We start from the raw sequence: 11,610 nt of genomic DNA on the forward strand, positions 1-11,610 counted from the left end.
GAGTATTTCCTTATTCAAGAACACAGGGGGTTGTTTTGGTTTGGATTTTGGTGGGTTTGGGTTTGTTTTGTCACTTGTTTTTTTGGGTTTTTTTTGAGTTGGTTTTTATTTGTTTTGTTTTGTTTTTTGGTTGGTTGGTTCTTTTTTTTTGGGAAAACTGCACTAAACATTAAAAAAGGGATCAGGAAACCTGAGAGGGCTTGAAAAGCTTTATTTCCTTAATAAAACCATAAGACATAACATTCAATCACAACATTTTTTATCCTTGATACTTAATGTATCTATTCTCATGTTGGCCCAAAGTAACTCTGAGTATAAACCCCTAATTTTTAAATTAACATTAAAAAAACCCCAAACATATCCATATATACACAACATAACATGACCTTTTGATCTGATTTCTAAAGGCAGTGCTAATTTTGGAGGGTTCCTGGCCCCAGAAGGACCTGGAATAGCAGAAGAGATGCATTCCACTGTGGGAATTCCAAAGTGGGATGCTAAAACAGGACCACCTCTGCAGGAACAGCACTTTCTACTCTCTCTTTATTAAAATGGAGCTTGAGACGTTTGGCCAGACCTTTCCTCCCAAAACATGGAAGGGAATAGTTTCAGTGAAACATGGAAGGAAATGGTTTCAGTGATCCTCAGTTTGGGAAGCAGAAAAAGCAAGCAAGGAAAGGTCAATTAGCAATAAAACCAGGAAAAAATTCAATTAATTTTAAAAGACAGGGAGGAAAAAGTATCCAGCCATCCTGTGCTTGGCTAAGGGAGTCTCTTAAGAGATAAAAATTCATTGAACTTATCTATCAATGGGTCATTTTTAGGAGAGCCCAGGAATATTCCAATTCTAGGATAAAAAATACCAAGGAAACTCTATTTTACCCTGAGCCAACCAAACCACCCTCTGCCCTTTAGCACCTACCAAACATGTGGGAGTGAAACCACCATTATTATACAGCAAAGAAACAGCACAGATCCCAAATTAATTCCTAATGCCAGCCCATTCCCAATTTAAAAACCCAAATCCAACCCTTTTAGATGTTGGTAACCACAGGCCATGCCAAAATGTTATGGTTTTGCCATGAACAGACCCAAACAGACCCAAAATGAGGATCTATAACCAGGAATGCTGTTCTTTCAAAACTGACCCACCCAAAAAAGACAACCTCTGGAAAGAGAAATCAAAGGGAATCCTGACTAATATCCAACTGGAATAACAAGGATTGTCTCAGTCTCATGAAAGACAACTGTCCCTTTTTTTTTTTTTAATTAATTTAAAATAGTGAAAATGGTGAAAATGCAGTTGAGGGTTCCATGGATCCCTGGAATTCCTTCAGCTGAAGGGGTGCAGCATGATAGCTACAACTTTATTGCAAACCACGAGCCAGCAGGTAATTCCAACACCACCTGGAAGAGACATAAACCACGGTTTAAGTCATTGCATTAATAACCCTGAGGAACACAGGCATCTAAAAACAACCTTGGAAGTGTAGAAAATGGAACTTAGAAGTTATGAGGTGAACAGGAACAAAACATCTCTTTATATCCAAGTGAGTCTCTCCAAGAGATGGCAGAGAACTCCAAAAAAAACCTTGTGAAAAGAGCACCAAACACACAAAAATGAGCCAAAGTGTGATATGGTAAAACTAAAGGTAAAAAAAGCTGAAAACATTTGCTGTGGACCTGAGGGAAAAACATCTGAAGTGCTGGAATTGAAGGCCTGGCAAGTCACAGAATGCTTTGTCTGAACCTAAATTCAGGGTCTGAGAGAAGTAAAAAGCAAATATCCTCTGAAATTTGATTCAGCCTTTCTAAAAGGAGATGGTTATTCACAGCAAACACGTGAAGAAAGTACCTTTTGGGTGATTTAAGACATTTTTGTGTTTGTGACCTAGAATTCAACAGTGATCTCCTTACTCTATAAACCAGGACAAAAGATTTGAAAGTGGACACAACATGAACCTTTTTAATTCCTTTCCAATGCTATTTAACAAAAGCCTTCCAAGGACTATTCCCTCCCCCTGAAGCAGACTCCTCTTGTCTAGTAAACATGCTGGATACAAATCATGGATACAAACACACAATTCCACCAACATATATCAGAATTCCTCCAAAGGCAGGCAGGATTTATGAGTAAAATATGAAGATTTGCCCCCTACCCTGTCCTGCTATCCTGCCTGTCCCTCATCCCTCAGGACAGGGATAACAAACCTCTGCCACTGTTCTGATCATTTGTTTTTTAAACTGGCCAGAAGAAAAGGATTTTCGTGGGTAAAAATGCAATAGAAGCGTGGTGGGAGCACACAAGACAAAATGCCAACAGAGAGCAAAACTAAATCACAGAATCATGGAATGGTTTGGGTTGGAAGGGACCTTAAAGATCCAGTCTCACCCCCTGCCATGGGCAGGGACACCTTCCACTAGCCCAGGTTGCTCCAAGCCCTGTCCAACCTGGCCTTGGACACTTCCAGGGATCCAGGGGCAGCCACAGCTTCTCTGAGCAACCTGTGCCAGGGCCTCCCCACCCTCACAGGGAACAACCACTCTGGAGTTACTACTGTGAAACCTCACCAATTTATATGAAAAGCAGGTAGGACATCCACACCTACGAAGTATTTACCCATTTTTAAACCCAATTCTACTATTTCAGTGGACTCCTTGATATAAAAATAATTCTAATTGAAATCTTCGATACAGATAAAGAGATAAAGCTGCTGTTTGAAAACGAACAAAAATGACAAAAAGCTCATTTCAGTTCCCAGTTTTGACAAATAAGATCTGAACACACAGGGAACAGAATAAAGGGAGTCAGAATAAAGGGGGTGCAGAAGCAGTGCTGTTAATCCATGGGAGCTTGGGAATGTCCTTTTCCTTACCTGCCACCCCTGTAGGGAAGGCCACCAGCCTCTCCAGAGGAGCCAACCATTTGCTTGGAAGCACAGTAACTGGCTCAGAGTAGTACTTCCAAATCAGGGAGATCATCAAGGCAGCCTGGAAGGGAAAGTTTTATTAGCTTGGGGAATAACACACATCAAAGTACATTCCAGTAAATAAGAAATTCTAATTAATGGGAATCGTTTCTTTGTTATTTTATCCCATTCTTTAGCAAGTTCAAGATATTTTTATAACTCTGCACGAGCTTAAATTCATACACAGCACTCAGAGGTAGCTGTAGAACATGGAAAATGCTGATTTTTTTTCAAGACCCTGGTTCCAGTCCAGCAGAGACAAACACAATCAGAGCACTTGGTAAACTGATGACTCTTTTTAGCCTTAATTTTTGCCTGCTAGAAATCCAGCTCGGGAATCTTCAGGGTGAGCACTGTCATCCTTATTAGCAGCCAATTCTTTGGCATCAAGTCACAACTACAGAGACAACCTGATGAGGCACCGTGGGGAAATGTGTGGCAGCTGCAAGTGGAGATTTGCATCCTCAGCAAGGGCATATTTTGTTTTCAGAAACACAAATAAAATACATTTGCCTGGAGCAGAACTTTCCTGGATCCGGTGCAACATGTAAAATTAACGAAAAAACCCCCAGTGATTAAAGAGCCAAGACAAACTCCCATCCTGTCACCCCAAAACCAGAAACACAAAACTCCTTCCATCCTCAACTCCCAGACTTTATCAGCAGCATCTCCCATTTCCATTTTAAGAAACTCTTTCCACTTGGCATGCACTGTGTCATTGGAATCATAATAATGGAATGGCTTGGGTTGGAAGGAACCTTAAAGATCATCCAGTCCCAACCCCTGCCATGGGCAGGGACACCTTCCACTAGCCCAGGTTGCTCCAAGCCCCGTCCAACCTGGCCTTGGACACTTCCAGGGATCCAGGGGCAGCCACAGCTTCTCTGGGCAACCTGTGCCAGGGCCTCCCCACCCTCACAGGGAACAATTTCCTCCCAATATCCCATCTAACCCTGCCCTCTGTCAGTTGGAAGCCATTTCCCCTTGTCCTGTCACTCCATCCCTTGCAAATAGTCTCTCTCCATCTTTCTTGGAGCCCCTTCAGGTCCTGCAAGGCCACAATCAGGTCACCCCAAAGCTTCTCTTCTCCAGGCTGAACAATCCCAGCTCTCCCAGCCTTTCCTCCCAGCAGAGCTGCTCCAGCCCTGGGATCCTCTTGGTGCCTCCTCTGGACTCTCTCCAGCAGCTCCATGTCCTTGCTGTGCTGGGCAGCCGTGTGGCCACTCACCAGCCAACAAATGCAGGAGAGAATTGTAACACTGTTGAAGTTTAGGTTTAATTTGTATTCATAACAAAATATTTACTTACCTGTAATATGTAGAATACAATATTTATAACCCACTTTATTTTGGCCAATTGGGCAGTTCGTGCTTTCACTGTTAAGAAAAAAAAAATTACTCTGTGATTATTTAGAATATTGAATTATCCTTACATGAAATTAGCAATTTATTAATATCTCATTCAAGTCAGGACATTACACTGCTGAAAAATCTTTTTTCAAAATGATTCACTGCTATATTAAAAATACCCTTCTGCAAGAAACTTCTAAGTTTATCTCACACCTTAGTTTTTTCCTTGACTTACTCAGGACATGGTTCAGTGGATACAATCACCGAGAAGGATGGGAGGAAAGAAAGAAAGAAAGAAAAAGAAAAGAAGGAAAAGAAGAAGGAAAGAAAGAAAGAAAGAAGAAGAAAGAAAGAAAGAAAGAAAGAAAAGAAAGAAAGAAAGAAAGAAAGAAGAAAGAAAGAGAATAAGAAAGAAAGAAGAAAGAAAAAGAATAAGAAAGAAAGAAAAAGATGAAAGAAAAAAGACAAGACGAAGAGGAAAAATCTGAAGGAGAAATATACTTAAAATTTAAAATACTCTTGACAAAATGTTTTTCAGAAACTAGACAAAGGAGCAGACATTGCCCCCTACCATGAGTTTTGAGCTTGTCAGTCATTTTGTTGATCTTCCTTTCCAGGCGGGCGTATCTGGCAAACTCATCCATCATACTGATGGTTGCGAGTTCTTGTTTCATGGTCTGAATTTCAGCTCGCATTTGGGACTCCTGCTCTGCGTCCTTTTGCAACAACCTGGATATCTAAGAAGTAAAGAAATAGCACCAGTTGTTGATCCGGAATTCCATTTATTGCCTTTAACGCGTATAAAGTATGATCTCAAAAGCCTCCCATAAAAAAGGCCCTCTCTCCCTTTCTTTTACTTTCCTAATTTCTTTTAATGAGGCACCACCTGCTTGTTGACTCCTGAACTCTTTTTACCATTGAAATGAAGATAGAAAGGATATAAAATGTTTCACTTGCTGTTTCTTAGGGAATCTTCCCAGCTTTCCCAAGTCAAGTGTAATTTGTTCCCCACAGATGCCATTCCCAGGACTGCAGCCAGTGAGGACATTAAGGACACTTTCAGTCACAAAACACAGCAGAAAGCTGAGCAGAGATTTTCATAGACTCATGGAATTATCCTGAGTTGGGAGGGACCCACGAGGATCATCCAGCCCAAGCCCTGGCCCTGCCCAGGACACCCCAACACTCCCCCCTGTCCCTCAGAGCGTTGTCCAAACGCTCCTGGAGCTCTGGCAGCCTTGGGGCCGTGCCCACTGCCCTGGGGAGCCTGGGCAGTGCCCACCACCCTCTGGGGGAAGAACCTTGTCCTGAGATCCACCCTGACTCTGCCCTGTCCCAGCTCCAGCCCTTCCCTGGGTCCTGTCCCTGCTCACACCGAGCAGGGATTGGAGTTGCCCCTCCCCTGCCCCTTGTGAGGAGCTGCAGAGCCCGATGAGCTCTGCCCTCAGTCTCCTCTGCTCCAGCTGAACAAACCAAGTGACCTCAGCCACTCCTCCTATGGCTGTTTCATCAGTCATCTCCAGGAACACCGAGTTCACCTTCCCAAACTGCTGGGAGTAATCCAAGTTTTAAAGGATTTTTGTCCACTGTCAGTGTACACTGATCTCTGTGACAGTGAAGTTACGTGAACAAGCAGAACGACGGGGATTTCAGTGTGTGTGTTCACATGTGAGTTTATCTGGCAGTCATAGAGTTTATTTGCTCTTAATTCCATTATCCACACTTCCACAGGAATGCTTTGGTATCCTGGTTAGTGACTGCGACTCAAGGTTCACTCCTACAATGCCTCAACTCCTCAATCTCCGTATCCACTGATCTCCCTTCTCAACAGTGGGAATGTCCATCTGTTGAAAACACGGAAGACTGAACAAAGCTGCCTTTTATATTCCCTGAAAACTGAGAAATTGCGGCTGCCCCATCCCTGGAAATGTCCAAGGCCAGGTTGGATGGGGCTTGGAGGAACCTGGGATAGTGGAAGGGGGGGTTGGAACTGATGATCTTTAAGGTCCCTCCCAACCCAAACCAGGCTGCGATCCCACGACGCGTCCTCAGGGCTGGAGGCTCAGGAGCATCATTTAGGACACCGGTAGCTCATCACTCGGAACTTCACTCCAAAGCCCGGCCTAACAAGGCTGCGGGAACCACCCGGCTACGGTGCTGTGCTCCAGCACTTCCAGCACCGGCTTTTCCTCTCCCAAGGCCCGGAGCAGGACCAGACCCTGCCCGACAGAACTGGGGGTGCTTTAGGGGCACCGCGAGCCTCCCCCGAATGGGCACCGCTCCCACCCCATTCACCCCATAGCTGGGGGGACCCCCATGACGCCCTGCCCAGCGGCCTCGGCCCCCCCAGCCGGCCCAGGGCCCGGTGCCCCCCACCCCCGGCGGGGCATCACTCACGACGGAGGAGCAGGAGGGCAGGAGGATCTTGAGCGCGTTGCAGAGGAACACGGCGCTGAGCACCAGCAGCCACGCACCGCCCTCCGCCATGGCCGGGCCCCGCCGACAGCAGCTCTGACGGCGCTCCGGGACCGCGATCGCGACCGGGATGGGGGGTTAAGATCGGCACCGGGAGCGGGAGCGGGATCGGGGTCGGGCGGAGCGGCGGCAGCGAGAGGACTCGGGGACATGCGCGGCCCCGTGACCGCCGGTATCCAATGGGTTCCCCGTGCGCGCTCCCGGGCAGGGGCGGAGCGCTGCCCCGGCCCGCCCATCCCATCCCATCCCGCCGCTCCCCCCGCTCCAATCCGGCTGGATCCTGTTGCGGCGCCGCTGGCGCTGCTGGGATGGGGAGGGGGGGAGGCGGTTTCCCTGCGCAGCCGGGCTGTGGCTCGCAGGCAGCCGCCGCAGCGCTCGCAGCAGCCGCCGGGCGGGAGCAGCCGCAGCTCCGGGAGCCTCGCGATGCCGAAGAGGAAGGTGAGGGCGAGCGGGGAGCGGCAGCCGGGGGGCGGCGGCGGCCGCGGGGGGACGGGGCCGGGCGGGAGGGACGCGGCCGCTCCGCTCCGCGGGCTCCGGCGCCGCGGGCCGTGACGATGCCCGGCGCATTCCCCGCGGTGCGGGGCGGCCCCGCGGGCCGCGGAGGGGGCCGGAGGCGCCGGGAAGGGCCGGGGGGGCTCGGCGGGACGCGCGGTCCGGGAGCGGCGCGGGAAGGGGCGGGCGGGGGGCGGCGAGCGGGAGGTGCCGCCCGCGGTCCCGCCCCGCTGACGCGCCGTCTGTGTTGCAGGTGACGGTGGCGGACGGGGACGCCCCGGCGGAGGTGAGTGACACCGGGCACGCCGTGACACCGGGCACACGGTGACACCGGGCACGCCGTGACACGCGTGGGACAGGCGGGGCCGGACCCGTCCCGCCCGCTCACGCCCCTTCTCTCTCTGTCTTTCTCTCTGTCTCTCCCCCCGCAGCCCAAGCGGCGATCGGCGCGTCTGTCCGCGGTGAGTGCGGGAGCGGCGCGGCCCCTGCGGGGCGGGGGAGGTGGGAGCACCCGGGAGGGCTCACCCCGGGGCGGGATCTCTGCCTGACTTGTTCTCTCTCCTCAGAAACCCGCGCCGGCCAAAGCAGAGCCGAAGCCAAAAAAGTTGCCGGCAAAGGTGAGTGGGAAGAGGGGAGGGGGAGGAGGTGGTGGCTGGTGGCATCTCATATCGTGTCCTCGTGTTTTATTCCTTGTGGGAACGCTCGGTTTGGCTAAAGTACCGTTTTAAGGTGCTTCTGCCAGTGCCTACAGGTACGTTCCACCCCTCTTTGAGTAGATCCTTGTTAAGCTCCCAGGCGTTGCATGGAAATTTGGGCACTGATCCATATTAGTTAGACGGTAGTTTGGTATGGGGTGGAACTACTTGAATGTCAAAGCAATTGGACGTCAGGAGGAATTTTTTTATGGAAAGGGTTTTTAAGCATTGGAAGGGGCTGCCCAGGGAGGTGGTGGAGTCCCCAGCCCTGGAGGTGCCCAGGGGACGACTGGATCTGGCACTCAGTGCTCTGGGCTGAATGACAAGGCACAGGTTAGACCCGATGATCTTGGAGGTCTTTTCCAACCTAAATGATCCTGTGATTCTGTACAGAGGATTATATTTCACCACTGTAAAAAAGGGGATAAAATATATATACTCATATTTTAAAGTCGTTTTGTTAGAACAGGAAAAAAACAATTTCTTAGCCACTGAAAAATACCTCAGTTTCCATTTGTGAACTTGAGCTTTTGGGTCTTTATGTGTGTGCAACAAGGTGTGGTTTAGTATGGTCTCTAAATTTTTCAGCACAGCCTTCACAGTGCCAATAACTGAGGTGTAAAATTCTTTGTTTCTTGGCTGTGTGTCTGTGGGCTCAGTGCTGTGGGTGTTGTTAAGTGTTCCTTTGTCATCATGAGCTTTTCTTTGTGATGTGTGGAATAAAGGCTTTGGAGTGACCTGATTGTGGCCTTCCAGTACCTGAGGAGAGCCTAAAGGAAAGGTGGGGAGAGACTATTTCCAAGGGCCTGGAGTGACAGGATGAGGGGGAATGGCTTCAAACCGACACAGAGTAGGGTTAGATGGGATATTGGGAGGAAATTGTTCCCTGTGAGGGTGGGGAAGCCCTGGCACAGGTTGCCCAGAGAAGCTGTGGCTGCCCCTGGATCCCTGCAAGTGTCCAAGGCCAGGTTGGACGGGGCTTGGAGCAACCTGGGCTGGTGGAAGGTGTCCCTGCCCATGGCAGGGGGTGAGACTGGATGATCTTTAAGGTCCCTTCCAACCCAAACAATCCAATGATTCCCTAATTTCAGATACACTAACACAGAGCTCTGCCTTGCAGACTTTCTGATGTTTTCTTTGTATTAATCCTACTGAACAGTTCCTTCCCAGGAATGCACCTTCATTCCAATGGTTTGAGTATTACTGTGCTCCCACTCTCAGGGCTGTAAGCCTAAAGAATTTGGAGAAGTTTTCCAGTGTCACTTCAGCTGTAATTCTCCTTTTTCCAGTGTCTGTGATGCAGAGGGAAGAATTTCTATAATTAATTCTAGTTGTCAATTACCAGTCAAATGATAGATTTTAAATTTATTCTGTTTTTTTGTATTTGATCCATTAAAATGCACTTTTTCTGCATCAACTTTGTCACTTTTTAAAACTTTCCTGACAGTATTTTTTCTGGTTGGGAGAAGTTTGCTCATTGTGGACTTACTTGGTGAGGTTTTTAAATAAATACTGAATAATAGATTTTGACAATAAAACCCAAGAGGTCTGTGTGTTGCATTTATGTGATGCTGAAATATTTTGTAAGTAGGGGGATCAGGGGCTGTTGGGAGCTTAGCAAGTCCATCTGGGTTTTCTGTGCTTTTTATTATTTTCAAAGCTTACCTGGTAAATCATAGGAATTTACTCACTGGAAATGTGTTTCATTGCAGGATAAAACTGAGGACAAGAAGGCTCAGAAGGGGAAAAAGGGGCCTAAAGGAAAACAGACAGAAGAGACGAACCAAGAACAGACAAAGGACAACCTGCCTGCAGAAAATGGGGAAGCTAAAACTGAGGAGGTAAAGTTTGGAGGACTGGGGTTGGGTCTGACTGAGAGAGAAGTTCCTCCTTGCTGCAATGTTTTTTGACAAGTGTAATATTCTTTTTCTGGGGAGTGGAAAGAGTTTTCAGTGGAAATGATTGGACCAAAGCTGAGATAACACTTACAGACCTTCGAGCAGGAGGTTTTTAGGGAGCAAGGAAAGTGGAGGATGGTGCTTGAGTGATTTGCTCTGGTGTAACAGTTTGTCATTTGCAAGCTTAGACTGTGACCTTTGTGAAAAGTTGGGATCTAACTAGGAATTCTTCAGTTGGCTCAACGTTTTGGCATCGTTACAATCACATAATTTGGGGTTTTTAACCTGTACATCTTCATGCTGGACTCGTGGTGCTCAGCCCAGCCAAAATTTCAGGTGTGATACAATAGCAAAGTCTAGAAGAGGCAGAGTTAGAGTCTGTCCTGTTGGATGTTACCTGTAAAACAGGGTAAGATTTGAGGATATTTTAACAGTGCTGCACTGAAAATTGAATGCATGAGGTGTGTCTCTAATTTTCTCAACACCCCACATGTGGGGATTTTTAGCCGAGTAAAAGCTAAAGCTCCTCCTGTCACTAAGGCAGTAATTCCAGTTAAAATTAAAATACTTTGCAGTGTGTGTTTAGGAACAACATCAACATCCTGAAATTCATACTGATGGATCCAAGGAGCCTTTTCTAGACAGCTCAATTCAGTAGGTCCTGATCTGAGAGGAATAAGCTCATGGCACCAGTTTGTGAAGCAGCATCTGCAGAAACAAGTCAGGGTTGTTCTCTGTGTCGTTTTGTGCATTAAAACCACTCCAAACTAACAGTCTGAGCCACTTAAAAACTTCCTGCACTGAAGTGTCCTGGTCTTTTGTCTCCTTTCAGACCCCAGCACCTGATGCAGCTGCAGAGAAAGAAGTGAAGTCTGAGTAACACCCACATCTGGAACTGGGGGTCTTTAAACTTTTCTTCTTGTACAATTCAGAGGAATATTTTTATCGACTATTTTGTAAATGCAAGTTTTTTAGTAGTTCTAGAAAACACGTTTTTAAAAAAAAAAAAAAAGGAGAGAGTCCCGACTCAACCCATTTTTTTACATATTTAGATAAGTGTAAATGCTTTTTTTAAGTGGTAAAGTCATGTACTGGTTGTCTGTTTTCTATGAAACCAGAAATTAACAGCGTGTTAATTAAGGAGAGGGCTCTGAAGCCTTGATTAGGCTTCACGTTCCACAGCCTGTGAGGGACAGTTTTCTATCCTATTAAAGGAAGCATAACACAGATGAGACTTTGGAATTCATTAACGATGTGTTGAGAAGGTCTTAACATTTTAGTTATTTATCTTCATGGTTGTACCATCAGTAGAATTCCTTACCTAATAAAACTGCTCCCTAGTGTTGGATTTCTTGCTGAGTGCTGTATATCTGTGACAAAGTTATTTTTGGTAGTTGCAGCTTTATTTTTTTTTCCAACAACTTTGTAGCTGTGATGAGAAAGATGGGAAACTTTTTATTTTATATCTTTAAATACTGGCTGAGGAAAAGTTTCTGCTTGGCAGATGGAACTCGTTATGTCAATATTTGAGATACTGGAACTTCACCTCTAGTTTTAAAGGACAGCTTGTCTACAAAGCTCAAGTGAAAAAAATATTTGAAATAGTCCTAGGAAAAAAAAGAAAACAATTAGTTTTTAGACTTAAAAAAACTATGTGAATAAAAACAATTGTAAAATTGTTGATAGTGTTTGTGATCTTCAAACAAAAGCCAAATAAATCTTGATTATGAAA

The 11,610-nt window shown here is 46.6% G+C and overlaps 1 protein-coding gene across 1 annotated transcript; it reads left to right on the forward strand.

Annotated features, from left to right (window-relative positions):
• Positions 1-6,619: 6,619 nt before the first annotated feature.
• Positions 6,620-11,610, forward strand: HMGN1 (high mobility group nucleosome binding domain 1). The gene is made up of 6 exons (XM_064647074.1): positions 6,620-7,231; positions 7,539-7,571; positions 7,717-7,746; positions 7,852-7,902; positions 9,693-9,821; positions 10,711-11,610. The coding sequence occupies exons 1-6, from the start codon at positions 6,635-6,637 to the stop codon at positions 10,756-10,758; spliced, it is 888 nt and encodes a 295-aa protein (XP_064503144.1). The 5' UTR covers positions 6,620-6,634; the 3' UTR covers positions 10,759-11,610.

This window comes from Pseudopipra pipra, chromosome 2, assembly GCF_036250125.1.
Source record: "Pseudopipra pipra isolate bDixPip1 chromosome 2, bDixPip1.hap1, whole genome shotgun sequence".
In the NCBI taxonomy this organism is placed as follows: Eukaryota; Metazoa; Chordata; class Aves; order Passeriformes; family Pipridae; genus Pseudopipra; species Pseudopipra pipra.